This window comes from Pipistrellus kuhlii, unplaced genomic scaffold (genome assembly GCF_014108245.1).
Source record: "Pipistrellus kuhlii isolate mPipKuh1 unplaced genomic scaffold, mPipKuh1.p scaffold_m20_p_11, whole genome shotgun sequence".
In the NCBI taxonomy this organism is placed as follows: Eukaryota; Metazoa; Chordata; class Mammalia; order Chiroptera; family Vespertilionidae; genus Pipistrellus; species Pipistrellus kuhlii.
Window position 1 is genome coordinate 51751946 of NW_023425416.1, and position 24334 is coordinate 51776279.

General features: G+C 71.0%; 4 protein-coding genes and 1 long non-coding RNA gene across 9 annotated transcripts in view; 2 read left to right on the top strand and 3 right to left on the bottom strand.

The window, feature by feature from the left end:
• The window catches only part of RNF123 (ring finger protein 123), a 22472-nt gene extending 17125 nt beyond the window's left edge, over positions 1–5347 (bottom strand). The window contains exons 1-8 of the mRNA XM_036432260.2: positions 5273–5347; positions 4093–4204; positions 3825–3900; positions 937–1016; positions 734–828; positions 417–471; positions 259–344; positions 56–142 (exon numbers count right to left, since the gene is read on the bottom strand). Of these exons, the coding sequence (XP_036288153.1) occupies positions 56–142; positions 259–344; positions 417–471; positions 734–828; positions 937–1016; positions 3825–3900; positions 4093–4171 (558 nt within the window). The 5' untranslated portion in view covers positions 4172–4204; positions 5273–5347. The remainder of the gene's footprint in view (positions 1–55; positions 143–258; positions 345–416; positions 472–733; positions 829–936; positions 1017–3824; positions 3901–4092; positions 4205–5272) is intronic.
• Positions 1–18791, top strand: part of LOC123652082 — a 23684-nt gene extending 4893 nt beyond the window's left edge. The window contains exons 2-3 of the long non-coding RNA XR_006741186.1: positions 16782–16792; positions 18647–18791. This is a non-coding gene — a long non-coding RNA (uncharacterized LOC123652082). The remainder of the gene's footprint in view (positions 1–16781; positions 16793–18646) is intronic.
• Positions 5858–10913, top strand: MST1 (macrophage stimulating 1). 4 transcript variants are annotated; one of them, XM_045579584.1, is made up of 18 exons: positions 5858–6092; positions 6862–7009; positions 7080–7192; positions 7270–7384; positions 7441–7591; positions 7666–7786; positions 7909–8027; positions 8262–8430; positions 8567–8697; positions 8774–8876; positions 8961–9097; positions 9207–9242; positions 9339–9454; positions 9632–9709; positions 9820–9966; positions 10047–10153; positions 10473–10612; positions 10685–10913. In XM_045579584.1, the coding sequence occupies exons 1-18, from the start codon at positions 6041–6043 to the stop codon at positions 10844–10846; spliced, it is 2145 nt and encodes a 714-aa protein (XP_045435540.1). In that variant the 5' UTR covers positions 5858–6040; the 3' UTR covers positions 10847–10913. The 4 variants fall into 4 exon arrangements, with proteins under 4 accessions (XP_045435540.1, XP_036288159.1, XP_036288154.1 ...); XM_036432266.2 differs by having other exon boundaries at positions 5868–6092; positions 7455–7591; positions 9334–9454; XM_036432261.2 differs by having other exon boundaries at positions 5936–6092; positions 7455–7591; positions 9207–9234; positions 9326–9454.
• APEH (acylaminoacyl-peptide hydrolase) lies at positions 10762–18791 on the bottom strand. Its single transcript, XM_036432270.2, has 23 exons — positions 18702–18791; positions 18494–18626; positions 18052–18178; positions 17710–17803; positions 17519–17594; positions 17288–17445; positions 16984–17121; positions 16679–16770; positions 16324–16364; positions 16118–16239; positions 15549–15609; positions 14682–14779; positions 14151–14202; positions 13436–13524; positions 13007–13145; positions 12811–12894; positions 12601–12681; positions 12231–12319; positions 11945–12135; positions 11753–11855; positions 11556–11662; positions 11343–11458; positions 10762–10784 (listed from the first exon to the last, which is right to left on the bottom strand). The coding sequence occupies exons 1-22, from the start codon at positions 18711–18713 to the stop codon at positions 11353–11355; spliced, it is 2193 nt and encodes a 730-aa protein (XP_036288163.1). The 5' UTR covers positions 18714–18791; the 3' UTR covers positions 10762–10784; positions 11343–11352.
• Positions 18792–22587: 3796 nt separating this feature from the next.
• BSN (bassoon presynaptic cytomatrix protein) overlaps positions 22588–24334 on the bottom strand; it is a 51376-nt gene continuing 49629 nt past the window's right edge. For both annotated transcript variants that reach the window (XM_045579580.1, XM_045579581.1), the window contains exon 12: positions 22588–23649. The gene's annotated coding sequence lies outside the window, so the exon portion shown is untranslated. The remainder of the gene's footprint in view (positions 23650–24334) is intronic.

Consider the following 24334-nt stretch of genomic DNA (forward strand, 5'->3'; position numbering starts at 1 on the left):
CGCCAGGGGGGGCCCTCAGCCCCTCAGGCCGCCCGGTGGGGGGGGGTGGGCTCACCTTGCCGTAGTTCGTGGTGGTCACATTCCACTTGCGCACCCGGTTGCCGTCGTAGGCGTAGGAGTTGTGCGTGTCCCCGACGCCCTCCTGGGAGGGAGGTCAGTGAAGCCGGGGGGGCGGGGGGGCAGTGGGGAGTGGGGGGCAGTGGGGGGGCAGTGCGGGGGGAGCCGGGGCAGTGGGGGGTCTGGGGCGCCGGCACGTACCTCCTGATTGAAGCGGCAGGTGATGGTGCACCAGCCGATCTGCATGAGCCCCTGGGAGGAGATGAGCACCTCGTACACCCACTTCCCTGCAAAACACCGAGTCAGGCCATGGCGGACCCCACCCGGCCCAGCCCCGCCGCCCGCGCCCGTCCCCGCACCTTTGTACACGCAGGTGGTGGAGCGGATGGTGCCGAAGTTGCTGTGGCCGATCACCTGGGGGGAGACGGGGGAGCGCTCAGGCACTGCTCCCCGAGGAGAACACCAGCCCTGCGCCCGCCTCCGGTGCCGCGGGGGCGGCCGAGGCCCATGTGCCCAGCCTGCCTGGGAGCAGGCGGGAGGGCTCGTGGCCACGTGGGACGAGACGGGGGCGGGAGGACTTCCAGAGGGATTCGGGGAGTCGGGAGGCTGGGGCTGGACTCCGGGGCCAGGTCGCGCGGAGCTGATGGGGGTCACCGGCGGGGCCGGCCTCTCTCACCCCCAGGAGGTCGTCATCCACCAGCAGCAGCCCCTCGAAGCCGCTCGTGTGGTCCAGGACCACCGTGGAGGGGCCGAGCCGCCCTTCCGCCTGCCCTGGAAGGAGGGTGGGGTCGGGGTCCGGATCTGAGCTTGCCAGGGCTCCCCCAGGGCCCGCCGGGTCCCGGCCTGACCCCCCAGCCCACCGCAGCCGCTGCCATGTACCCTCGCTCTCCTCATCCTCGCTGTCCACCTGTAACAGCTGGTCCAGATGCTCTGGCAGGTTCTGGAAGTTCAGGGGTTTCCTGGGGAGAACAAGAGGCTGCGAGGGGCCCCCGAGTCCCCGAAACCAGCCCGAGGACACGACCCCCCTCCTTCGCCGTCCCCGAGCTCCGAGGGTGGCGGCCTGGACTGCAGAAGGAGCGCTGTGTCTGGTCCCGGACTGGGGGCGGGGGTCAGGGGGTGGGGTTAGCTGCCAAACTAGAAGCGATGGCTGATGGTGCCACCCAGGGCGCGAACAGGCCTCTAGGCCCAGCTCCGGGCTGCGGGGACACCCGCACTGCGGCAGGACGCCGGAGGCCCCGGGAGTAACCGTGCTCCGGTGCCGCCCCTGCCCGTCCTCGAAGGCTGAGCTGACCCTGCCGGGGAGGGAAGGGGCACCACGCTGACCCCCACGTGGTCAGCGCCAAGGCCAGCGAGTGAGCCCTGGACCCCAGCCCCCACCCAGCCAGGGCACCGTGTGGAAGGAGACCCGCCTGGCAGAGTGAGGGCCCAGCCCTCTGAGCTGTGGGCTGGCTGTCCTGTACAACCACAGGGCCAGAGAGCCTGGCCCGCCTCTGCCCCCGCCCCGCCAAACCCTCTCAGCGTGGCCCCGGCCCCGCCCAGCACAAGGCTCAGAGGAGAGAGGGTGCCGTGCCAGCCAGCTCAGCCCTGAGCTCAGCTGCTAAGAATAGAGGGGAGGGGGGGAGGCAGCGGGTCTCAGGCTGGGCCCACACCCGACTGTGTCAGGGCTCCGACTGCAGCTCCTGCTTCCCGCTCTGATCCCCGCTCCTGCCCCACGCGGCCGCCCGAGGACTGGGGTCTGGGAGGGGCCACGGCGCCCAGCCTCAGGGACCATGGCTCCTCCTGGGTGGCTGCTCCTGACCCCTGGCCTGGGGCTCCGGGGTTGAGCCTCGACCTATGAACCAGGAGGTAACGATTCAATTCCCGATCAGGAGCCAAGGAGTTGTGAGCTTGATCCCCAGTAGGGGGCGTGCAGGAGGCAGCTGGTCCATGCCGCCCTCATTGCTGATGTTTCTGTCTCTCCCTCCCCTCTCCTTTCTGAAATCAATAAAAAACATAACGGCTGCCGTCAGTCAGGGGCCCAGGAGGCTCCCAGTTCTTCCCGCCCACACCTGGGAGGGCTGCTCTGGTCTTTTTTTTTTTTTGTAATACATTTGTACAAACTCGTGCACCAGTGGGGTCCCTCGGCCTGGCCTGAAGGATCGGGCTGAAACCAGCTCTCTGACACCCCTCAGGGGTCCTGGATTGAGAGAGAGAGCAGACCAGAGACCAGGCGAGGGACCCCACCAGCGCACGATCAGAAAGGACGCCGGCGGACTCCGGGGCTGTCCGGCCCATCTCGCTCAATCCCGATCAGCTGGACTCCAGCAGCAAGCTAATCTACCGATTGGAGCATCTGCCCCTGGTGGTCAGTGCGCGCTACAGCGAGTGGTCGAACAGCCTTAGCATACCATTAGCATATTACACTTGACTGGTTTTACAGCTAATCAGCTGACGCTTAGCATATTAGGCTTTTATTACATAGGGTTGATTTTAGAGAGACAGGAAGGGAGAGAGAGAAATGTTAACAATGAGAGAGAATCACTGATTGGCTGCCTCCTGCATACCCTACACTGGGGACTGAGCCCTCAAACCAGGCCTGTGCCTGACTGACAGGAATCAAACTGTGGCCTCTTGGTTCCTAGGTCAATGCTCACCCTGAGCCACGCTGGCCCGGCAGGCTGCCCTGGTCTTATGCCCGGTCTGCAGAGCAGCTGTGGGCAGGTGACCCGAGACGGCCTCTCAGGGCCCTGGCACTGCCCATCTGGCCAACCCCCGCACTGCCTGCCTTTCTGGACTTGCCTGCCCAGGCCCCTGCCCAAGTCCCAGCTCAGGCCCAGGCCTAGGCCCAGGCCCCTGCCCAGGCCCCTGCCCAGGCCTCCTGTCCACCAATGGCTCAGCCACCTGCCCGCCCTCCTGGCAGCCATGGTGGTGGCAGAGGGATCATCTCTGCTGTCACGTGATGTAGGATCAGACGGCCCTGGAGCAGGCCTGGGCTGGGGCGGGGCGGGGTGGGCAGCAGCCCCCCAGAAGCAGAATCCCCTTGGCCACCTCAGCCGCTAAAGGGACAGGTGACAACGCCGCCCTTGGAGCCTGCCCAGAGCAGAGGCTGCCAAGACAGAGCGGCCGGGCTGGCCAGAGGCTGAGTGAGGGGCGCTTGCAGGCCGGGGGCACTCAGCAGCCATCGTAAACAGGGCCGCGGTTCCAATGCCCGCCTCCCGCCCAGCACGGCCCCCAGGCACAGCCAAACCAGGTGGGGCTGAGGGCTGGGCCGGCCGCCGCGTGGGAAACACTCGGGTCTGCTGACGGCAAACACGGGTCAAACTTCCAGGCCCCTTCAGAGCTGAGAGCTGTGTGCGTGTCTCAACGGTATGATGGCCTCACAGGTTCCTGCAATCCAAACTCCCTAAACACAGTGATTGCTGTGAGCCAATCATCCCCTATAAAACTTTTTTATAAAGGACGACGGAGACAGAATCCAGCCTGACCCACACCGCACAGAGGGTGAGAGGGCGGAGTCCCAGCCTGGGCACCAGCCGCCTGCGGAGATGCACTGGGTCTGCCGGGTTCCACTTAGACGCACTGAGCTTGCCCGAGGCCGGCGAGGTGTGCACTGAACAGACGAGGGCCGGGGGCCGAGGGCCGAGGGCCAGGCAGGGGGAGCGGGACCTGCTGACCGCGAAGGAGGTGCTGCACTGAGCGCGACCGGAGGGACCTGCACTGCAGAGTGGAGGACAGGGCGGGGCGCGGCCGGGAGCAGCCTGCGGCGGGCCCTGCGGACCAGGCCGTACCTGCCGGTGGTGTCGGCGAGGTCCGGGGAGAAGACGCGGTGCAGGTAGTCCTCCAGCAGCTTCTCCTGCGCGAGGCCTGGCCGGGGGAGGGGCACGGTCAGAGCGGCTCCGCTCTGCGCCAGGGGGTCTGGGCCACGGGGGCGGGAGCCGGCCGCTGTGCCTGCCCCGGGGCAGCCGAGGAGGAGCTGCCGCAGGGACCTGGGCCTCGGCCACCTCTGCCTCTCCCTCCTCCCTCCCTCCCTCAGGGAGCCCCCGGCCCCGGCCGCACCTGTGGCCCTGGGTTTCTGGTCCGAGGTCAGCCCGTAGCTCTTGCGGGAGAAAGACAGGTCGGCCCCCTTGGACGCCATCCTTCATGTCCGTGGGCGGCCAGTGTCCTGGGGCTGAGCCAGGCAGAGGTTGTCTGTCACCACGAAGCCAGCCAGTGCCCCCACCCCCTCCTCCATGCTCTGGGCAGGAAGGCCTGGGAGCTGAGAGGCCAGGTGCCCGCCCCCTCCCGCACCCACGCTGGGCAGCAGGAGGCAGAGGGAGGGGGCCGTGGAGGACCCTGTGTGACAGGCCCACCCACAGGTCGCCAGCATGTCCGGGGCCAGTAGGGGGCCCCACAGAGCAGGGCCAGATGGGTGTTTGTAAACCAACCCAGGAGATGAACCCAGGGTCCACAGTGGGGCGGCTGGGCACAGCCCCTGTACCCCTCTGCCACCAGCCACACTGGGCCCAGTCACACTGGGAGACAGGACACCCCCGGGCGGCCACAGCCGGGCTGGTGCCTTCTGCAGCCACAAGCCCCGGCCAGGCCCTCCTGGGCCCACACCCCTTTCCTAGGGCAGGTCCCGCTCCCCCCCCAGCCCATCCCGGGCAGGACCCGCTCCCCCCGCGGCCCAGCCTCCCGCCACAGGAGCCGCCGGCCACACGTGGCTCTTCGCACGGAATCAAAGTTGGAAAAGCTGAAGCCAACTTCGCAGCCACGTTAGCCGCTCTCAGGGGCCCGGCGGCCGCGGGGACACAGGACACCGGGCTGCCCCGCAGCCCGGGCCGGAGCCGCCCCGCCCCGCCCCCCGGAGGCAGCGGCTCCCGCTCCCGCAGCTCTCATCTCCCCAGGCCTCCGCCGCCCGCCGCCCGCCGCCCGCCGCGCAGGTGCGGCGCTGGGACCGGCCCGCGAGCCGCCGCCGCCGCCGGGCCGGTGCGGCCGGGGAGCGGGCCTGGCTCTGCCGGCTCCCGCCGCGCCGGCCGCCCGGTCCCGCCGGTCCCGCCGGGGATCCGAGTTCCGATCGGAACCGACCCTCCGGGAGCCAAGGGCGCGGAGGGCAGGCACGGCCCCCCGATCCTGCGCGCGGCCCCAGATCGGGGTCCCCCGGCCGCCCGCCCGCAGCCCGCCCCGCCGGCCCCGCGCCGAGCCCCGCCGGGGCCCCGGCGCCGGGACTCCCCGCCGGCGGCCGCCCCCCACTCACCAGCGCCGCCCGCCCGGCTCACAACATCCGCCGCGGCCTCGCTACGGCGCCCGCCGCGGGTCAAACCCCGCGCCGCGCACGCGCGCCGCCGCGCCGGCCGCCGCCAGGGGGCGCACCGCGCCGGCCCGCCTCCCCGCGGGCCCCGCGCCCCCGCCCGCCGCCTGGACCCTGCCCCCGGGGAGCGCGCAGCCCAGCCCGGTGCCCCCGCCGCCGCCGCCCCGGGCCTGCCCGGATGCCCCCAGGACCCCGGCCCCCGCGGCCCCCGCCGCCCCGGCCCTGCTCCCACCTCCCTCCGCGGCGGCGGCCTCGCGCTCTCCGGACGCAGGGAGTGCCCCGGGCTGGCGTCCGGGTGTGGGCCCGGCTGCACAGCTGCGGCCGATAAGCCGGCCCCAGGGGCGGCGACCGTGGGTGGGCAGGGAACCGCCCCCCTTCCAGGGCACAGGGGCTCAGGAAGGTTCCAGAGCACTGCGGGGCTGCAGCTTCCCTCAGAGCAGCCCGGGCTGCGCGTGACTCCGCCCCTCCCCGGGCACCCCGAGAGTCCCCAACACCTGCCACTGCACGGCCTCTGGGGCCAGCTGTGGGGGTGAGGGCCCGCGCCGCTCGCCCAGGGGGCCTGGCCCCACCCCTGTTCCTGAAACTGGGTCTCAGGTCAGGCCCCGCAGGCCTGCAGCAGGGGTGTGGAGCCAGAGCCACCCAATCCTGGAGGGACAGGTTTCACAATTTCCCGGATGGGGCTGCGTGGGGCACAGTGCAGCCCGAGGCCGGAGGATGGGGTGGTTGCCACTCCTGCTCCTGCTGCTGCAGTGCCCACGGGCCCCTGGTGAGTGTGCCTGCCCTCCCCTGCCCTCCCCTCTGCCTTCGGGCCCAGGTCAGCCCCAGGCCCATCCTGCTGCTCGAGCCAGGGGCTCACTCTCCTACTGGGCACAGAGCGCCGAATATGGGTACACACGGCCTGTCTGCTGGGCATCGAGGGGTGCTGGGACGGCACAGATGTCCCTCCCCAGCCGGGTCTACCCCCACACACGCCCTGGTGCTGTGAGAGGCCAGCCTCGGAGTCCGAATGCTGAGCTGATGTGGTTGTGCCCCTGCCTGGCCAGGCCTGCCGTCCTCGGCTGAGAGATGAGACAACTCCCGTCGGGCAGACATCACTCCCCGTGCTCCTCGGGAGTGGTGTTTGCGATCTAGGCCTGGTGCCCTGCCCACAGAACACGGATACAGGCGATGGCTCCCATGTCCGGGCCTGCTTCTCCCACCCTGAGCTGGGGTCTGAGCCTCGAATGTGTCCACAGTCCGCCCCGAGCCTGGAGCATTTGTTGTTAACCCTCACCAGAGGACACTTCCCGAGAGAGTGGGAGAGAGGGGAGGAGGGGGAGAGAGAGGAACAGGAGCCCTGGCCAGGGGGTGGGGAGCGAACCCAAAACTCACGTACGTGCCTTTGACCGGGAATTGAACCCGCAACCCTTTCGTGCGCAGGCGGGCGCTCTAACCACTGAGCCCGCCTGCCGGGGTGAACCACCATAGCTCCGGTTCCCTGAACGAACTGAGCGTGGACGTGTCGCTATGGTGACAGACATGCACCCCGCCCACAGGGCAGCGGTCGCCGCTGAACGACTTCCAGGCGCTGCGGGGCACGGAGCTGCGGCACCTGCTGCATGCGGCCGGGCCCGGGCCCTGGCAGGAGGGCGTGGCGGACGCCGAGGAGTGTGCCCGGCGCTGCGAGCGCCTGCTGGACTGCAGGTGCGTGGCCCCGGCCTGGACAGGACCGAGGCGGCAGGCCCGGCCCCCGTGACCCCGTGCCTCCTCCCAGGGCCTTCCACCACAACATGAGCAGCCAGGGCTGCCAGCTGCTGCCGTGGACTCAGCACTCGCCCCGCACCTGGCTGCAGCGCTCGGGGCGCTGTGACCTCTTCCAGAAGAAAGGTGAGCGCCGAGGAGCAGGGCGGCCGGGGCCGGGGGTGGGCCTCAGGCTCGTGGACGTGGGTGTCTATCCCTCCCAGGCTACGTGCGGACCTGCATCACGGACAACGGGGTCAAGTACCGGGGCACCAAGGCCGTCACCAGGAGCGGCCTGACCTGCCAGCGCTGGAGCCACCGGCACCCCAACGACCACAAGTGAGCAGACGCTCCTTCCTGCCCCGCGGTGGGCACCCCTCTCCCCCCACACACAGCTCTCTGCGCCCAGGTACATGCCCACCCCCCAGAACGGCTTGGAGGAGAATTTCTGCCGCAACCCCGACGGGGACCCCAGAGGCCCCTGGTGCTACACGACGGACCCCGCTGTGCGCTTCCAGAGCTGCGGCATCCAGTCCTGCCGGGAGGGTAGGCCAATCCGGGCCGAGCCTGGGGCCGAGGAGCGGCCCTGCCCCGCCCATAACCCACTGCCCTGTCTCCAGCCGCGTGCGTTTCCTGCAACGGAGAGAATTACCGCGGCGCCCTGGACCGCACCGAGTCAGGCCGCGAGTGCCAGCGCTGGGACCTGCAGCGCCCGCACCCGCACCGCTTTGAGCCCAGCAAGTACGCGGGCGGTGGGCGCGATGCCCCGGGGCCGGCTGGTGGGGGCTGGGGACTCAGGGGCGGCCCCATGTCCGGCAGCAGGGCGGGGCCCGGGTCCTGTTCACGTCCGGCCGTGGCCCCAGGTTCCCCGACAAAGACCTGGACGACAACTACTGCCGCAACCCCGACGGCTCGGAGCGGCCCTGGTGCTACACCACCGACCCGCGGGTGGAGCGCGAGTTCTGCGACATCCCGCGCTGCGGTAGGAGGCCCGCCCCCGGGAACGTGGCCGTGGCCTCGGCCTCGGCCTCGGCCTCGCTGGTGAAGGGGCGGGGCACCTGGGAAAGCGGGGGCGGAGCCAGGGGCAGGACTGGGCACCTGGGGGCGGGGCCTCTCTGGGAAAGGGGAGGGCACCTGGGAAGGGGGCGGGCGCTGGCCTCAGCCCTAGCCTGGTCTCAGTTCTGGCTCGAGTTCCGACCGGCTTCGGTTCACCAAGGGCCCGAGGCGCAGCCGCGTCCAGAAACTACGCCGCAGAATTGCTTTCGCGGGAAGGGCGAGGGCTACCGGGGCACGGCCAACACCACCGCCGCGGGCGTGCCCTGCCAGCGCTGGGACGCACAGAGCCCGCACCAGCACCGCTTCGCGCCCGACAAATACGCGTGCAAGTGAGCGGGCCGCGACGGTCGCCGGGAAGCCCGGGTGGTGCGGGGGGCGCGGCCGGGGCGGTGCGGGTGTGGCCTGGTGGCGCGGGGGCGGTGCGGGCGCCTCCAGCCGCAGGCGCGCTGAGCGGGCCGCCCCCAGGGACCTCAGGGAGAACTTCTGCCGGAACCCCGACGGCTCGGAGGCGCCCTGGTGCTTCACCACGCGGCCCGGCATGCGCAAGGCCTTCTGCTACCAGATCCGGCGCTGCACCACCGACGTGCGCCCCGAGGGTGAGGCCCGGCGGGCGGCGGCGGCGGGCGGCGGCGGGCCGGGCCCGGGAGACCGCTGACGCCCCCTGCCCCGCAGACTGTTACTACGGCGCCGGGGAGCGGTACCGCGGCCGGGTCCGCAGGACGCGGAAGGGCGTCCCGTGCCAGCTCTGGGCCGCCGACGCGCCGCACAAGCCGCTGTGAGTTGTCAGCACCTCCGGCCCAGCCAAACGGAGCCAGCCGGGAGTCCGGGTCCTGCTCTGAACTTGCCCCCTCCCGCCCAGGTTCACTCCCTCCTCCGCCCCCCACGCGCACCTGGAGGAGAACTTCTGCAGGAACCCGGACGGGGACAGCCACGGGCCCTGGTGCCACACCACCGACCCGCGGACCCCTTTCGACTACTGCGCGCTGCGGCGCTGCGGTGAGCCGAGCCGGTGACCTGCCTGCTGCCCCCAACCCCGCCCCATCCCACCTCCGGACCCCATTCCCACCGCCTAAGGCCGGCTTTCTAACGGGCGATCCCCTTTCAGATGAGGACCAACCGCCGTCCATCCTGGAGCCCCCAGGTACAGACGAAATGGGCATGGGTGGGGGTGCCCGGCCTGTGCCCCCCACCTGCCCGCAGCAGGAGTCACATCGGGCCCACCCTGCCCCCAGACCAGGTGCTGTTTGAGAAGTGTGGCAAGAGGGCGCTCCGCGAGGACCAGTACCCCTCCAGGCTGCGCGTGGTGGGGGGCCAGCCTGGGAACTCACCCTGGACAGTCAGCCTGCGGAACCGGTGCGGCCCAACCTCCTCTTCTCCCCGAACCCCCCCCCCCCGCCCCCGGTCTGGGGGCCGAGGCCGTCCTGTTGGTGCCCCGGCGGGCGGGCACCTGTCCTGGCTCCAGAGGTTCTGGCTGAGGGGGCAGGTCCAGCCCGTGGGCAGCCTCACCGTTCCCTGTGCTGCCTCCTCCAGGCACGGCCAGCACTTCTGCGGGGGCTCCCTGGTGAAGGAGCAGTGGGTGCTGACTTCCCAGCAGTGCTTCGCCTCCTGGTGAGCCTTCCCGGCCACCCCCTGCCTCACCTTCCCCGGGCACCTTCCCGGGCCGGCCAGCAGGTGGCCCCGGGCAGCGGCGAGCCCCTTCTGAGCAGCTTGTCCGCCAGCCACGAGCCCCTGCTGGGCTACGAGGTGCAGCTGGGCACCATGTTCCAGAACCCGCAGCCCCAGGAGCCAGGCCTGCAGCAGGTCCCGGTGACCAAAATGGTGTGTGGGCCCTCAGACTCCCAGCTGCTGCTGCTCAAGTTGGAGAGGTGCGTGCGGAGCCGGGCAGGGAGGTGGGCCGGCCCTCGGCCACGGCCCTGAGCCCTGAGCGCCCTTGTTTCTGCCCAAGACCGGTGACCCTGAACAAGCGCGTGGCCCTCATCTGCTTGCCCCCCGAGCAGTACGTGGTGCCCCCAGGGACCAAGTGTGAGATCGCAGGCTGGGGCGAGACTAGAGGTGAGATATGTGAGGGCGGCCGCCCAGGCAGAGGCCAGCCCCGGCCACTCCCAGCCTCCCTCCCCATTCCCTCTGCAGGCACAGCCCCAGCCGCCCCCAGCCTCCCTCCCCATTCCCTCAGCCCCGGCCGCCCCCAGCCTCCCTCCCCATTCCCTCAGCCCCGGCCTCCCCCAGCCTCCCTCCCCATTCCCTCTGCAGGCACAGCCCGGGCCTCCCCCAGCCTCCCTCCCCATTCCCTCAGCCCCGGCCGCCCCCAGCCTCCCCCCCCCTTCCCTCAGCCCCGGCCTCCCCCAGCCTCCCTCCCCATTCCCTCCTGCAGGCACAGGGAACAGCTCGGTCCTCAACGTGGCTGTGCTGCACGTCATCTCCAACAAGGAGTGCAATGCCAAGTACCGCGGGCGCGTGCAGGAGAGCGAGATGTGCACCAAGGGGCTGCTGGCCCCCGTGGGCGCCTGCGAGGTCGGTGGCAGGGCCCGCAGGGGGCGGGGAAACCGAGCCTCGGCACCGCCCCTCACCCGGTCCCCCCACCAGGGCGACTACGGGGGCCCGCTCGCCTGCTTCACCCACGACTGCTGGGTGCTGGAGGGAATCATCATTCCCAACCGTGTGTGCGCCCGGCCCGGCTGGCCGGCCGTCTTCGTGCGCGTGTCCGTGTATGTGGACTGGATCCACAAGGTCGTGCGGCTGGGCTAGGCCAGCCCGGCCCCCTGGCCTGGGCAGGACGGGCTTCCCGTCGGACATAAAGCCTCCTTCCCTCCTCGCCGGGCGGTGCTTCGTCTCTGCTTCCGGGGGACGAACCGGCAGCTCCTGGCTCGGCCCGGGGGCTCGGCCCTGGCACCCGGGTGGGCGAGCTGCCCTCCGACCGCCTCCGCCTGCGGGCGCTCTGGAGGGGCAGGACCTCAGGCCCCCGCGTCAGGGGGGGCTGCAGCGGAGGGAGCCGGCCGGGGCGCCCCGGGGGCCAGGACGGCAATGGTGACTCCTCAGGGCCCCGCCGCTCTCACACGGAGTAGAGGTCCCCACGCCGAAGCCTCTGAGCCCCCGAGGACCACAGGATCCAGACTCCTCGTTTATTGTGGCCAGACAGCCCGCGCCCTCGCTCACCCGTCCAGAGTCCAGAGCCCAGAGCCCAGAGTCGCGCTGCCCGGCCAGCCCCGGCTCTCCCGGGAGCAGGGCCGCCCCCCGGCCGGCCAGCGCCGCCTTCAGCTGCCCAAGTGCATGCGCAGCCAGAGCACGGCGTTCATGAGGCTGTCGGCCTCCACCTCCACCTCCGACAGGGCGTGGGTGCTCTGCGGGTACAGCAGCAGCCTGCGGGCGGGAGGCGGGTTGGAGGCTGGGCCCTCCCCGCCCGCGGCTCCCAGGGCCGCGCACCGTCTGCGCGGGCACTCACCGCGGGGGCACTCACCGCACGGGCACGCTGCGGGCCTTGAGGGCGCGGTAGTACTCCATGCCCTGCTTGAAGGGCACCCGCCGGTCCTTCTGGCCCAGCATCAGCAGCAGCGGCGTCTTCACCTGGGGCGGGCGCGGGGCGGGAGGGTGAGCGGCCGGCCCTGCGCGGAGGGCAGCACTCGGCGGGGCGGGCGGGTTTGGGGGGCTGCGAACCTGAGGGGAGTACTTGAGGGGCGACCTGTCCAGCATCTCCGCCCACATGCCGAGGTCTGGCAGGCGGTCACTGCTGTAGGAGAAGCCGGCCTCCACCAGGCACCTGCGGAGGGCAGACTCAGCTCCGGACGGCCGGGAGCCGGGAGCCGGGGTGGCGTGGGGGCCGGGCTGCGGGAGCAGGCGCTCGCTCACCAGTCGGGGATGTCCGTGGAGCCCAGCATGGAGGCGATGTTGATCACGGGGTTCCGGGCCACGCAGGCGCTGTAGGTCTCGGGGTACTGGCCAATCAGGTGGCAGGAGAGGAAGCCGCCATGGGACCCGCCCATCAGGGCCACTCGGTCCTTGTCAAAGGGCTCTTCCCGGAGCACCTGCTCCACGGCGAACTACAGGCCGGCCGGCCGGGCGCACTCAGCCGGCGGCCGGGCGCCCCAGCCCGCGCCCCCGCCCCCGCCCCCGCCTGGGTCAGCCCAGCCTGTACCTGGACGTCCTGCACGTCCTGGCGGCCCACGTTGCCCGGGAGGGAGAGGATGCTGTCCTGGCCGAAGCCCGTGGAGCCACGGTAGTTCACTGAGGCCAGGAGGGGACCGGACAGGGGTCAGTGACACTGCAGCCCCCTGGACACGCCCGTCCGGGGCACTGCACAGGCTGCGGGGAGGGGCTGCCGCGGGGGAGCCCTCCCTCCCTGAGTCCCAGGGCATCTCCTGCCACCTGGCCAGAGCCAGGGCGGCCGGCAGTTCCTGGTGGTGGTGACCAGGTCCAGCTAGAGCCGCCTGGGGCCTCGGGTGGCACCTGTGGTGTTTGCACAAACAGCCACCCATCCCCCAGCCCTGCGGGCCATGGTCACTCACCCAGCAGCACTGCAAAGCCCATCTGGCAGAGCATGGCTGGGAACAGCATCCAGGCCGTGACGAAGGAGGAGTGGGGGCCCCCTGCGGGCGGGGAGCAGAGGGTGAGGAGCCAGCTGGGGGAGGGGGGAGGGGGTGGGCGGACAGGGAACAGGGGGGGAGGAGCCAGCCAGGGGGGTGGTGGGCAGGTAGGGCTCTAGGCCGGGTGCCTACCGTGGGGCATGACCACCATGGGCACTTGGGTCTTGTCCGGAGGGTTGCTGGGCTGCAGAAGGATTGCTTCAAAGTCCAGGCCGGCTGCGGGAGAGGCGCAGTCAGCAGGGCACGGGGCTGACCTCCAGGCAGGCCTGGCCACGGCGCCCACGGCCACCCGGACCCGGAGCCCAATCGCGGGCCGCGCCGGGCTCACCGTACTGCGCGTTCTCCTGCTCCGGGGGCGGCTGCAGCACCCGGACGCCCCAGGAGATGTCGGGAAGGGGCTCGGCCTCCTCCAGGGACACCCACACCACTGACCGCTCCTTCCCCGGGGGAGGCAGGAACCCCACTTTCTGCCAAGGGGAGAGGGGGTGTCACAGGGCCTGGCTGCCTTCCTGCCCATCCGCCTCTGCCTGGGGGGGGGGGGGCCAGCCTTCTGAGCCTCTGCCCTCCAGTGGGTGCAGCACGGGTGCCCCCCTCCCCGCCCCCGCGGCACAGCGGCGCCCCTGCTGCTCTGTTTGCCAGGGGCTGGGCCCGGCCCCAGGGACCCGTGCGCGGGGCGGCCCCGGCTGCGGGACCCATGGGCCTGCCCGTGCTGACCCGGAGCTGCCGGCCCGGACCCTCCGCCGGGCCCCGCACTCACCAGGCTCGGGGGCAGGCTGGGCGTGGAGAACTGCACCACCATGAGGTCCTGGTCCATCGTGAGCAGCTTCCAGCTCCCTCCCAGCCCCCCTGGGGAGGCAGCGGCCATCAGCACCCGAGGGCCGCCTTCCCCCCGCTCCCTGCGGAGCCAGCCCTGGCCGGAGGCCGCAGAGGTGCCTTCCTGCCCTGGGAGCGAAGGTGCCCGCTCGGGACATCCCAGGCCCCAGTGCCACGGCCTGGGGAGCCTCCTGCTCAGGCTGCTGCTGCGCCCCGGCTGCCAGACCCGGGCCAGCAGACCCCGCGCACGCCCGTCCCCACCCCACTGCAGCCTGCGGTGCAGCCAGCCGGGCGCAGGGGGGAGATCCTGGCAGTGGGGTCCGAGGAGGTTCCTGAGCAGGCCTACGGCGAGGTGCAGCCAGGAGTGAGTGAAGTCCGGGCAGGACGAGGCAGGTCACCAGCTGGCTTGAGGAGGGAGGGCTGCCCCGGGCCTGGGCCTGGGCCTGGGCCTGTGCCTGTGCCTGGGGCTATGGAGGCTGAGCGGCAGGTGGGGCCGCTCTAGGGCCGGGCAGGACATGGCGCCCAGGGGCGCGGGGGAGGCGGCTGTGGCACTGGCAGGTAAGGCTGCAGGATGCAGAGGCACAGGCCGAGGGCCACTGCTGCCCAAGCACAAGCCCCAGCCCATCCCGGCCTGGCTGGCCCGCTCGGCCCCCACTCACCAGCCGTCAGGGAGGTCACAGTGCCCACCTGGGTGTCCACAGCAAACAGGTCCTAACAGAAAGCAGCCAGTGGCCTCCCAGCCCAGGGTCCTGTGGTCCCCCCCCCGGACGCCTGAGCCAGGCCAGGGCTGAGAGCAACTATGGTGACGGCTACGGGACAGGAGGCAGCGGCCTGAGGGACCTGGCATGTCAGGGCCGCCTGGAGCCCCCTCTAGCCAGAATGAGGACCCCATGGCATCACACCCAACAGGGACCCGCACACTGTGGTGCCCACCCAGCCCTGGGAGAAGGCCCTGCCCCGTCCCAAGCCAGAGATGCCTGGGGAGGATGGAGGCCCGGGAGGCTGTTGTGGCTGCTCCAGGGCGGACCGGGAACCCCAGAGGCCAGAGCCTCCAGGACGGGCCGGCAGGCCTCAGGGGCGGCGAGGCTGGCTGCCGGCACTGCAGCCAGGGGGCGCAGGGGGCACCCGCGGGGCCTAGGCCCGGGGCCCTGGGCTGCTCACCGGCCGCCGCCCGGCAGCCGGGCCCTCACCTGCTGGCTGCGCTGGGCGGAGTCGAAGACCACGCGCCTGCTGTCCGCGGACCAGCAGCCCGGCGGCAGGTGGCTGCAGTAGATGCCAGAGAAGCTCTCTGCGGAGACAGGAGCAGGTGTGCGTGCGGGGCTGTGCGGGGCTGGGAAGGGGCTGTGCGGGGCTGGGAGGGGGCTGTTCGGGGCTGGGAAGGGGCTGTGCGGGGCTGTGAGGGGGTGGGAGGGGGCTGTGCGGGGGTGGGAGGGGGCTGTGCGGGGGTGGGAGGGGGCTGTGAGGGGCTGTGAGGGGGTGGGAGGGGGCTGTGAGGGGCTGGGAGGGGGCTGTGAGGGGCTGTGCGGGGCTGGAAAGGGGCTGTGAGGGGCTGGGAAGGGGCTGTGCGGGGCTGGGAAGGGGCTGTGAGGGGCTGTGCGGGGCTGGAAAGGGGCTGTGCGGGGCTGGAAAGGGGCTGTGCGGGGCTGGGAAGGGGCTGTGAGGGGCTGTGTGGGGCTGGAAAGGGGCTGTGCGGGGCTGGAAAGGGGCTGTGAGGGGCTGTGAGGGGGCTGGGAGGGGGCTGTAAGGGGCCGTGCAGGGCTGAGGGAGGGACAAGGAGGCCTCAGTGCAGGTCCTGAGAGCCCAGGTGGAGAGCGGCTTCAGGCAGCCGCTGGGAACCCAGAGAAATCTAACTGGGAGCTGCGGCCGCACATGCGTCCCCCCACCCCGCCCCACCCCCACCCCAAGTGTGGCCACTCGGACCCTGTGCTGGGCCAGCTGACTCCCTCTACCCGGACCCTTCCCGTGGGCTGGCCCTCCCCCGCGGAGGCTGCCGGTGGCTGGGCCCGCAGGAGACGGCTGGAGGAAGACACTCAGCTCCGCCAGCCACACGCCCTCACCTCCCAGCTGCCGAGGCACCACGTCCACCACCACCGCGGTGACCTTGGTGTACCAGTCATACTGCGGGACAAGGCAGGCGTTAGCCGGGCGGGCCCTCGGGCGGAGCTCCGCCAGCCGCTCCGGGGCGACGGGAGGGAGGCCGGAGGAGCCTGTGGTCCTTCCTGGCGAGCTGGGCCGAGGTCTGCCAGGGCCTCTGGCACCCTCCGGGGCCAGAGCCGTGTGACGGGCCCCGGGCAGAGCCCACTGCCTGAGCAAAGGGATGGCGCTGCTCGCGGAGCACGCCTCTCGGCCGCCTCCACGGCCCAGCCCTCCGGGCCGGCAGCACTGGCAGCCAGGCCCGGCCTCACGCCGCCCTCCACAGCCAGGCCCGGCCTCACGCCGCCCTCCACAGCCAGGCCCGGCCTCACGCCGCCCTCCACAGCCAGGCCGGGCCTCACGCCGCCCTCCACAGCCAGGCCGGGCCTCACGCCGCCCTCCACAGCCAGGCCCGGCCTCACGCCGCCCTCCACAGCCAGGCCGGGCCTCACGCCGCCCTCCCCCGACAGGAGGCCCCGCCCACCCGGCTCACCAGGCACAGGCGGCTGCACTGGTGATGGGGGGCCAGCGACGGGCACTGCAGGTACAGGATGCGGCACTGGTCTGGGCTCAGCCGGGGCGAGGAGACAGCCAGGGAGTCGTCTGACAGGAGCTCTGGGCCGAGGGAAGCGGGAGGGTCAGGCGGGCGGGGCCGGGCCGGGCGGGTCAGGACAGCTGGGGGAGGGGGCCAGCACTTACCACACTTGCCCCCGGTGAGATCCACGTAGTACAGGGCCGACCTGAAACCAGCAGGCACTGGGCGTCCATCAGGCGGCCTGAGCCACAGTCCCCCCAACCCCCCACCAGCCCCCCGCCAGGCCCCCAGGGCCCCACCGGCCCCCGCCCCCACCAGCCCCCCGCCGCCGGGCCCCACCGGCCCCGCAGGCCCTGCCAGCCCCCCGCCGGGCCCTCCCCGGCCCCGCAGGCCCTGCCAGCCCCCCGCCGGGCCCCACCGGCCCCGCAGGCCCTGCCAGCCCCCCCCCGGGCCCCCCTGGCCCCGCAGGCCCTGCCAGCCCCCCGCCGGGCCCTCCCCGGCCCCGCAGGCCCCCCTCACCTGCGGTTGGTGCAAAAGCGGACGCCCAGCCGGAAGGGCTCGTGCTGCCAGCCCACGAACACCAGGCCCGTGTCTCCGGGGGCCCAGAAGGCCTGTGGGCGAGACCCGGGCGGCGTGAGCGGAGCAGCGCGGGGCGGCCCGGAGCGGGAGCGGGGGCGCCCGGAGCTGGGTGAGACCCGGAGCAGCGCGGGGCAGCCCGGAGCAGCGCGGGGTGGCCCAGAGCTGGGTGAGACCTGGGCAGCGCGGGGCGGCCCGGAGCTGGGGCGGACCCGGGGCGGACCAGGAGCAGCGCGGGGTGGGCTCACCTGGCCAGGGGACACGCCCTCGGGGACGCCCTCCAGCACGGAGATGTGGCCGCTCTCCACGTCCAGCACGCAGAGCACCGGGGTGCTTTTGGAGGCCATGCTCTCCCCCCAGTCCTCGTAGAACACAAACTGGTCCCCCTGCGGACGGAGAGCTCAGCGCCCGGCCGCCCAGCCGCCTCCCCGGCCAGCCCCGCCCCCGAGCGGTGCCTCCCGGGCCTGCGGGGTGCGGGGTGGGCAGGGTGGGCATGGAGCCCAGCGCCGCCCGGTGGGCCTCCCCGGCCTGGCCCTGCCCCGCCCGGAGCACCTTGATGGCCTGGTCCTGCTTCGGGGGCCCGGCCCCCTCGTCCTCGCTGACGTCCAGGGCTTTGGTCTGGAAGAAGGACTCGGTCTTGGGGCGCTTCTTCTCTGCCACGTACACCAGGTGGGTCTCCGAGTGCGACCAGGACAGGCAGCCGAAGCAGTCTGGTGAGAGGGCCGGTCAGGGGGGCCCGGGGGCCGCCCTCCGCCCACCCGCCCGGCACTGCCGGCACCTCACCGTCCTCGTACACCAGCCCGTGTTTCTCCAGCGCCGACAGGTTGAAGCTCTTGAGCTTCCGGTTCTTCTCCCAGATCTGGGGACATGGGTGTCAGGCAGCCTGCGCCCAGCAGAGCCTGACTCGCAGGCTGAGCCTCACTGTCCCCCCCTGCAGGCCCATCAGGGGGCCCGGCCCCGCTGCCTGCGCCCACCTCCAGGAACTGCTTCTCCTCGCCGGGGCCCGCACTCCCCGCCTTGCGCAGCACGGCCTTCATGGCGCCCGAGGGGGACTCCCTGCTCAGCAGCCTGCGGAGACGTGGGCAGGTCAGGGTCACCTCCCGCCCAGCATGGCCCGGACTGGCCTCAGCCTCTGAGGCAGGATGCTGGAGGCCTGGTCCACGCCCCCTGGCAGTCCTGGCCCCACCGCGGGCACAGGCTCAGCTCCAGGCCCGCGTCTGGGGCAAACGCCGGTCTTATCAGGGCCCATCAGGAGCAGAGTCCCCAGGGCAGGCCTGGTCCCGGCCTCAGCCCCGCTGGGCCTGCCACACACTTACTCCCCGCGGGTCTCCACGCTGCTGCCCGCGGGCCCTGCGAACACCACCGAGTCGCCGTCGTGGAACACCAGGTACTGGCGGCAGAAGCGGATGTTCTCCATGCGCTCCAGGTCCCGCTGCGTCCACTCTGCGGAGAGACCAGAGGCCGGTGCTCAGCCGCCCGCGCGGCTCCGCCTTCCGCCCTCGCCCGGAGGCCCGCAGGTGCAGGGCGGGCACCCGGCGCCGCAGCTCAGGCCCAGCACCCACCCCCGCGGCGCCAGCACCCATGCCACCCCGCGGCGCCAGGCCGGGCGCAGCCACGCGCTCAGCTCAGCCCCGGGCGCGTCCAGACGCCGGGTGCGCGGTGCGCCCTCACCCCCCCGCGCCTCGGACCCGGCTTCCCCCGCACACTGGGCGGCCGGCGCCTGCCCCGCACCCCGCGGCCGCCCGGTCCCTCACGCACCGGTGTGCACGGTCCGGTAGCGGCCCCCGTACTGCGTGGTGACCTCGGGGCCCAGGCCGGCGGCGCTCAGCGCGGGCTGGCGGCTCAGCGCGCGGTACAGCGCCGCCGCCTCGGCGGGCTCGCTCAGCAGCACCTGCGCGGGGGACACAGGAGGGTCAGGCCCGGCCCGCGCCGCAGGGGCCGCGCGGACCGCCGGCCGAGCCCTCACCTGCCGCTCCATGACTGCCGCCGGCGGGCGGGGCGGACGGCGCCGGAAGTGAGGCGCGGGGGCGGAGCCCGGACCGCCCCGAAAGCCGCGCAGCCCCGCCTCCCTGGGGCGGGACCTCCGGCGAGGGGCGGGCCGTAGGAGGGGAGGGGCGTGGTCTGGAGGGTAAGGGGCGGGGCCGGGCGTAGAGCAGGGCACCCGAGGGGCGTCCCGGGCGGGACCCGAGGACCGGGGCGGCTTGTCGGGGCGCAGCCTGGGCAGAGGCGGGCGTGGGGTCCCAGGAGAGGGGCGCGTGTGGGAGCCACGCAGGGGGGTCGCCGGCGGGCGGGGCCTGGGGGGACAGGGCCCCAGGGAGACGGGGAGGCCGGGGGTGGACCAGGCTGTGGGGGAGAAGCCAGGCAGGGCGGGGGGCCGGGGAGGGGCGGCCATCGGACGGGCGCGGCCTGGAGAGGGGTGCAGCGCCTGCCCCCAGGAGCCCCGCCGCCCTGGGCTCTTCGGGCCCCTCCGGGCGCCATGTGGGCGCACCTTCCCGGACAGCGCCGGCCTGACCTGGGCGGGGCTCGCGGGGCGCTGGGGTGCGGGGCAAAGGGCGGGCGGCTGAGCTCTGGGGTGTCGCCCGGGTTATCAGCCACCAGGCCCACCCCGCGAGCTATCTGCCCCGTCAGCCCTCAGCCACCTCCCCGCCCCCAGGCGCCTGGTGGGGACCCTGAGCGGCGGCCTCGCCTGCCTCCCGCCTCCGTCCGTGTTCGGGGTGCGGAGGCCCAGCGCCACCAGAGCCCCCGCTTCCCCATCAGCCACATGAGCTCCTCGGGAAGAAGGCGTGGTCCGGGCCGCTGCGCTGGGAGCACACCACCCAGGCGGGGAGGCGGGCGGGAGGGAAAGGGCCGCCAGCCCGGCGGTGGGGTTGGCCTGGGTGTTCCTCTCCGCGGTGTTGGTACCGGGAAAGTGGGACACGGGCCGCCTTCGGGCTGTGCAGTGGACCCGCTAGAAGCACCAGCTCAGCTCGCGGGTGCTGGGCACCGGGTGGCCCCCAAGAACCGGGGTGAACTGCAGAAATGAGTGGGAGGAGCTGACCTTCCAACTGCCGTGTAAAATGAAGAGCCCCAGTCGGTTTGCTCCGCGAACAGAGCATCAGCCTGCGGACTGGACGGTCCTGGGTTCTATTCCAGTTGGGGGCACAGGCCCGGGTTTCGGGCTCAAACCCAGTAGGAGGCGTGAGGGAGGCAGCCAATCAGTGATTCTCTCTCATCATGGATGTTTCTGTCTCTCCCCATTCCTCTCTGACATCAATAAATACATATTTTAAAAGAATAAGATAGCCGGGACCCGTTTGGTTCAATGGATAGAGCGTCGGCTTGGTGACTGAAGGGTCCCGGGTTCAATTCCGGTCAAGGGCATGTACCTTGGTTGTGGGCATATCCCCAGTAGGGGGTGTGCAAGAGGCAGCTGATTGATGACTCTCTCTCTCATTGATGTTTCTAACTCTCTATCTCTCTCCCTTCCTCTCTGTACAAAATCAATAAAATATATTTTAAAAAAAAAAGAATAAGATAAAATGAAAAATAACAGAAAAATACAAGATGGACATGCATTAAGGTTCTAACTTGGGGACGGGGAGAAGGCCAGAGGCAAGGCTGAGCCTGTCTATCGACTTGTGTCTTTAAAGTTACCTAGCCACGCTGGGCTCCTTTAGCAAGGGTAGCGGTCCCTCTGGGCAGGACTGAGGTCAGGCAGCCCCTCTGCGCTTGGGGTTTGGAGCAGACACAGCCAGGCAGGCGGGCGTAGGACCTGTTGGCGGCACCAGGGGGCAGCACCCGCTCGCCGTCTCCCTGGGACCAGAGCCCAGACAGCAGTTTGGACACCACGGAGGAGGCGCCAACGACCTCCAGGGCCAAGCTTGGGCCTTCCCCGGGCGCCTCTGGGGGCCGTGGCTTGGACAGCCGCGTGGCCGTGGCCTTGGCCTTGGCCTTGGCCCTGGCCTGCCTGGCACCTGCGCACTCTGCCCACAGCTGCCCCCGGATGGGGCTGTGGCGAGCCGGGGATTCGCTCCTCCAGCTAAGCCTTCCCGCGCCAGAAACCATCCCGAGACGGTGCAGGTTGTGTTTGTCAAGTCCTTTTATTCTGATGCCACAGAGTTACCTCGTCACAGCACAGGGGAGGGACACGGAGGAGCACGAGTTCTCACAGGGCACGGAGGACGCACTTCACAAGGTCAAGTGGAGGACTCGGTCATTGCACTTAAACTGTAAACTTGTTGGTGTGACTTTGTACAGCACTCCCCCCCAGAAAGAGGAGAGAAAGAAGGGGGGGATGAAGGGAGAGAGGAGGGAGGAGGGAGGGAAAGCAAAACAAGACCGGGCAGCCAGCAGGGAGGCTGGGCGGCCCCAGCCCAGGCAGCGCCCACGCAGGGCCGATTGGGTCGGAGGCTGGAGCGGACACACACCCACTCACACGGGTCACATGCACGCACGGTCACCGCTGCACGGCTCTCAGGGCCACCCATGCCCGGGGCAGGCTGGGTGCCAGGGAGAGGGTGACGTCTCTGAGGAGGTTCATTGACCAGGCCTGTCACTCTGACCTGTCGGTCCACGGTGACACCTATTTACAAAGTGAGGGAGGGGACACAGGGTGGCGGGCCAGGCTGCCATGCAGGGACCTGAGGACCTGCCTGGGGACCCCCTCCCCCCACGGGCTCAGGGGACAGGCCCTGGAGCCACTGCTGCCCCCAGCAGGGCCCTGAGACCTCGCTCTCCCAGGATGAGCAGATGGGGCGGGTGTCGCTGTGAAGTGAATGCCCTTCTGACGCTGGGCGCCGGGTGTGCAGCGGCCTGGGGCGCCCCAGGGACCCTGCCTGTTGGAGATGTGCTCGATGCTCCCACTGCCCACGGCCCGGGGGCTGGTCCCTTAGCATCCACACGAGGCCGCACGCCTGTGCCCAGAGGCCTGCTCCAGCCGCCTTCACGGGAGTGAAGGCACAGGTGTGTCCTGTGGGTACGCTGGGGCAGATGTCAGACCTTTCTAACTCGAGGAAGTCTGCTGGATTTTTTAGCCGCCTGCAGCCCCCTCCTGCTCCTGCCCACGCCTGGCTTTGGTGGTGGAGAGCCTGGCCCGGGCTCAGAGGTGGTGGAGGGGCCCCTCAGCCCTTGCTCAGGTCGCCCCCCAGAGCCCGGGCCTGGTCTCAGAGGAGGCAAGGCTCGTGGGGTGTGTGAGGCCCGAAGTCCTGGAGGACCAGGGTCCCAGGCCCAACGCAGAGGCTGACACCTCCTGTCCCCCCAGTGGCCAGCATCCCCCTGACGGGCCGTGTGGACCGATGGGAAGCATGGAGATGTGGACCCTGAGAAATGCATGTGCAGGCGGAGCGGGAGGAAGCAGGGCAGCGAGGCCCGGGCCAGGAGGAGGCTGGCAGGGGCGCAGGTGCTGGGCGGAGGCAGAGAGGCCTCCCAGACACCGGCCGAAGCCGCTGCCGAAGAGCACACCTGCTCCGTCCGAGATGACCTTTCCCGCTGCCCGCTCTCCTGACACCCTTCCCCCTGGCCCACCGCCTGGCTCAGCCCTCTGTGCCTCTGCCACAGGGAGGGACCCGGAGCGGACAGCTGGTCAGAGAGCCCGCAGGGCGCGTGGGCCTGGCGCTGCCTGCCCGCAGCCTGGCGGCTCAGGCGGCACCAGCAGGTCCCGCTACTCGTGCAGAGGCAGCGGGCGCTCCCGAAGGAGAGGCTGAGGCAGAAAGGACTCCGAGGAGGGCCGAGCACTGGGAACGGATGAGATCGTGCAGAGGCCGGGCTGTGCGGGGTCAGACATGCCACAGACAGCACAGGCGGGAGCGGCCGGGGAGGGTCTGATCTGAGCGTGCGTATCCAGTTCCTCAATTGCATGTTTGCAATGAGCTCCTTAGACAGCGTGGGATTTATCAAATATTGTCGGTGGTCTTTGAGGGCTTCTATTTCATTGCATAGAACGTTAGAGATGAGACTGGTGCTGTGCCCAAGAGACAGAGTCCCCAAGGGCAGGGCCTGGGGGGCGGACAGAGCCACACTCCCCAGTCCAGGCGCGCTGGGCCCGCCCGGCCAGGGCCCGGCCTCTGCTGGAGCCGCCCGGCGATGGCTTACGAAGGACTGGATTGCACAGTAAACGGGCGGCGCTGGAGGCCTCGCCCTGGCTTGTGCTCTGGGCGGCCTGCTGCCCGCTATTGCTTCGGAGTCGGCATCCCCGAGTGGCAGGGGCTGAGCAACGAGGGACCCACGTCCGTCACGGGTGGAGGGAGGAGGCCGGGGCGAGCGAAGGAGAGGCGAGGGAGAGGAGAAACCAAAGATGTTCATGAGGTATACACGTAACCAACTGAAATGTTAAGGCTGCTCTTGAAATCAAAAGAAACCCCAGGCGTGGGGAGGAGCCCGCGGTGAGACATGGCGGTGCCCGAGCGATGGCTGGGAATGGCTTTGAGATGGCGGCCAGCGGGCACTGCCACCGCGGCTGCGAGGGCCTCGGCCAGCGCCCACGCTGCGTCCGGTGCTATGGCCGCTGGTTCCAGCAGGGACAGTGTGAGGTCCTAGTGTCTGTGCAGTCCTCCCACCCAACAGCCCAGAAGTCTGCGCCGAGGTCACCCAGAGGGTGTGTCCCCAGAGGGTGTGTCCCCAGAGGGCTGGGGGGCGGGGTGGGCCTGGGGGGCTGCGTGCGGAGGGCCGGTGCCCTCAGGCCCAGGCCGGGAGAACGTGGGGCCGCGGGGAGGCAGGTCCGTGGAGAGGCGGGTGCCCAACTCTGTGTATAACGCATGGGAGCCAGCGGCCGTGCAGGTCCGCAAAGAGGCTCCTCCGCCCTGCAGGCGGCGCCGGGGAGCAGGTGGTCCCACTGGTCCAGCGGAGGCGGCCGCTGTAGCCAACATCCTGCCTCACGGAGGCCGCCCGCCATGTCCATCCGGCGAGTCTGGGAGCCAAGGTGCCCCAGATTGTAGATGCTTGGAGGCGGGAAGGACGGAGGAGGGTGGCAGAGAAGAGGGAGGATGGAGGGAGGAGGGAGGAGGAAGAAGGGAGGCGAGGAGGAGGGAGTCGGGAGGAAGCAAAGAGGATTTTGTCAGGAACGCGGACAGATGCTTCCCACCCTCTCCACTCGGCTGGCTGCCACAGCCAAGGCCTCCTCCCCCTCAGGCTCCCCCCGGAGGCTGGGGCGGTGCGGGGCAGCTTTGGGTGGGAGGGCAGGCCGCGAGAAGCAGTCAGGTGGGCGGAGGGGTGCTCCTTTGACCTGGGGTGTTTAAACGGCCTCTCCACCCATGAGACGGAGAAAGGGAGGTCTCGGCTGGTGCATGCGCTCCTGCTCGCCCACCGTGAGCCACGGCTGTGCAGGCGGAGACCGTGACTGCGCAGGGAGCGGCTCCGCGGCCCACCACGCTGTGGCAGGACGCAGACCTTCCCAGGGAGGGCGCTGCAGCCGGAAACCCACTGGCGCGTGCTGCCCTTGGCGCGGCTCCCGCCGTCCACCTGCTGCAGCCGCTGCGGGGAGATGGCAAGTAGAGGGCGGGAGCCGCGTGCCAGGCGCAGGCAGGCAGCCCCGGTGCTGCTCTGTGGCTACCAGGAGGAGGGTGGCGTCCGGGCTTCACTGGCTGCCAGCCCGCTGGCTGCCTGTCCGCCCCCCTGTGGCCTCCG

Excerpts from the sequence above, each read along its gene's own strand:
- APEH (XM_036432270.2), bottom strand. Across the intron at positions 15,610-16,117 it reads AGTGCAGCCGCCTGTGCCTG|TATGACTGGTACACCAAGGT; the intron begins GTGAGCCGGGTG and ends CTTGTCCCGCAG. Across the intron at positions 11,459-11,555 it reads GCCCGCAGCGTGCCCGTGCG|GCTGCTGCTGTACCCGCAGA; the intron begins GTGAGTGCCCCC and ends TCCCGCCCGCAG.
- MST1 (XM_045579584.1), top strand. The coding sequence starts at position 6,041 with ATGGGGTGGTTGCCACTCCTGCTCCTGCTGCTGCAGTGCCCACGGGCC. Across the intron at positions 8,698-8,773 it reads CACCGACGTGCGCCCCGAGG|ACTGTTACTACGGCGCCGGG; the intron begins GTGAGGCCCGGC and ends CCTGCCCCGCAG. Across the intron at positions 8,877-8,960 it reads GACGCGCCGCACAAGCCGCT|GTTCACTCCCTCCTCCGCCC; the intron begins GTGAGTTGTCAG and ends CCTCCCGCCCAG.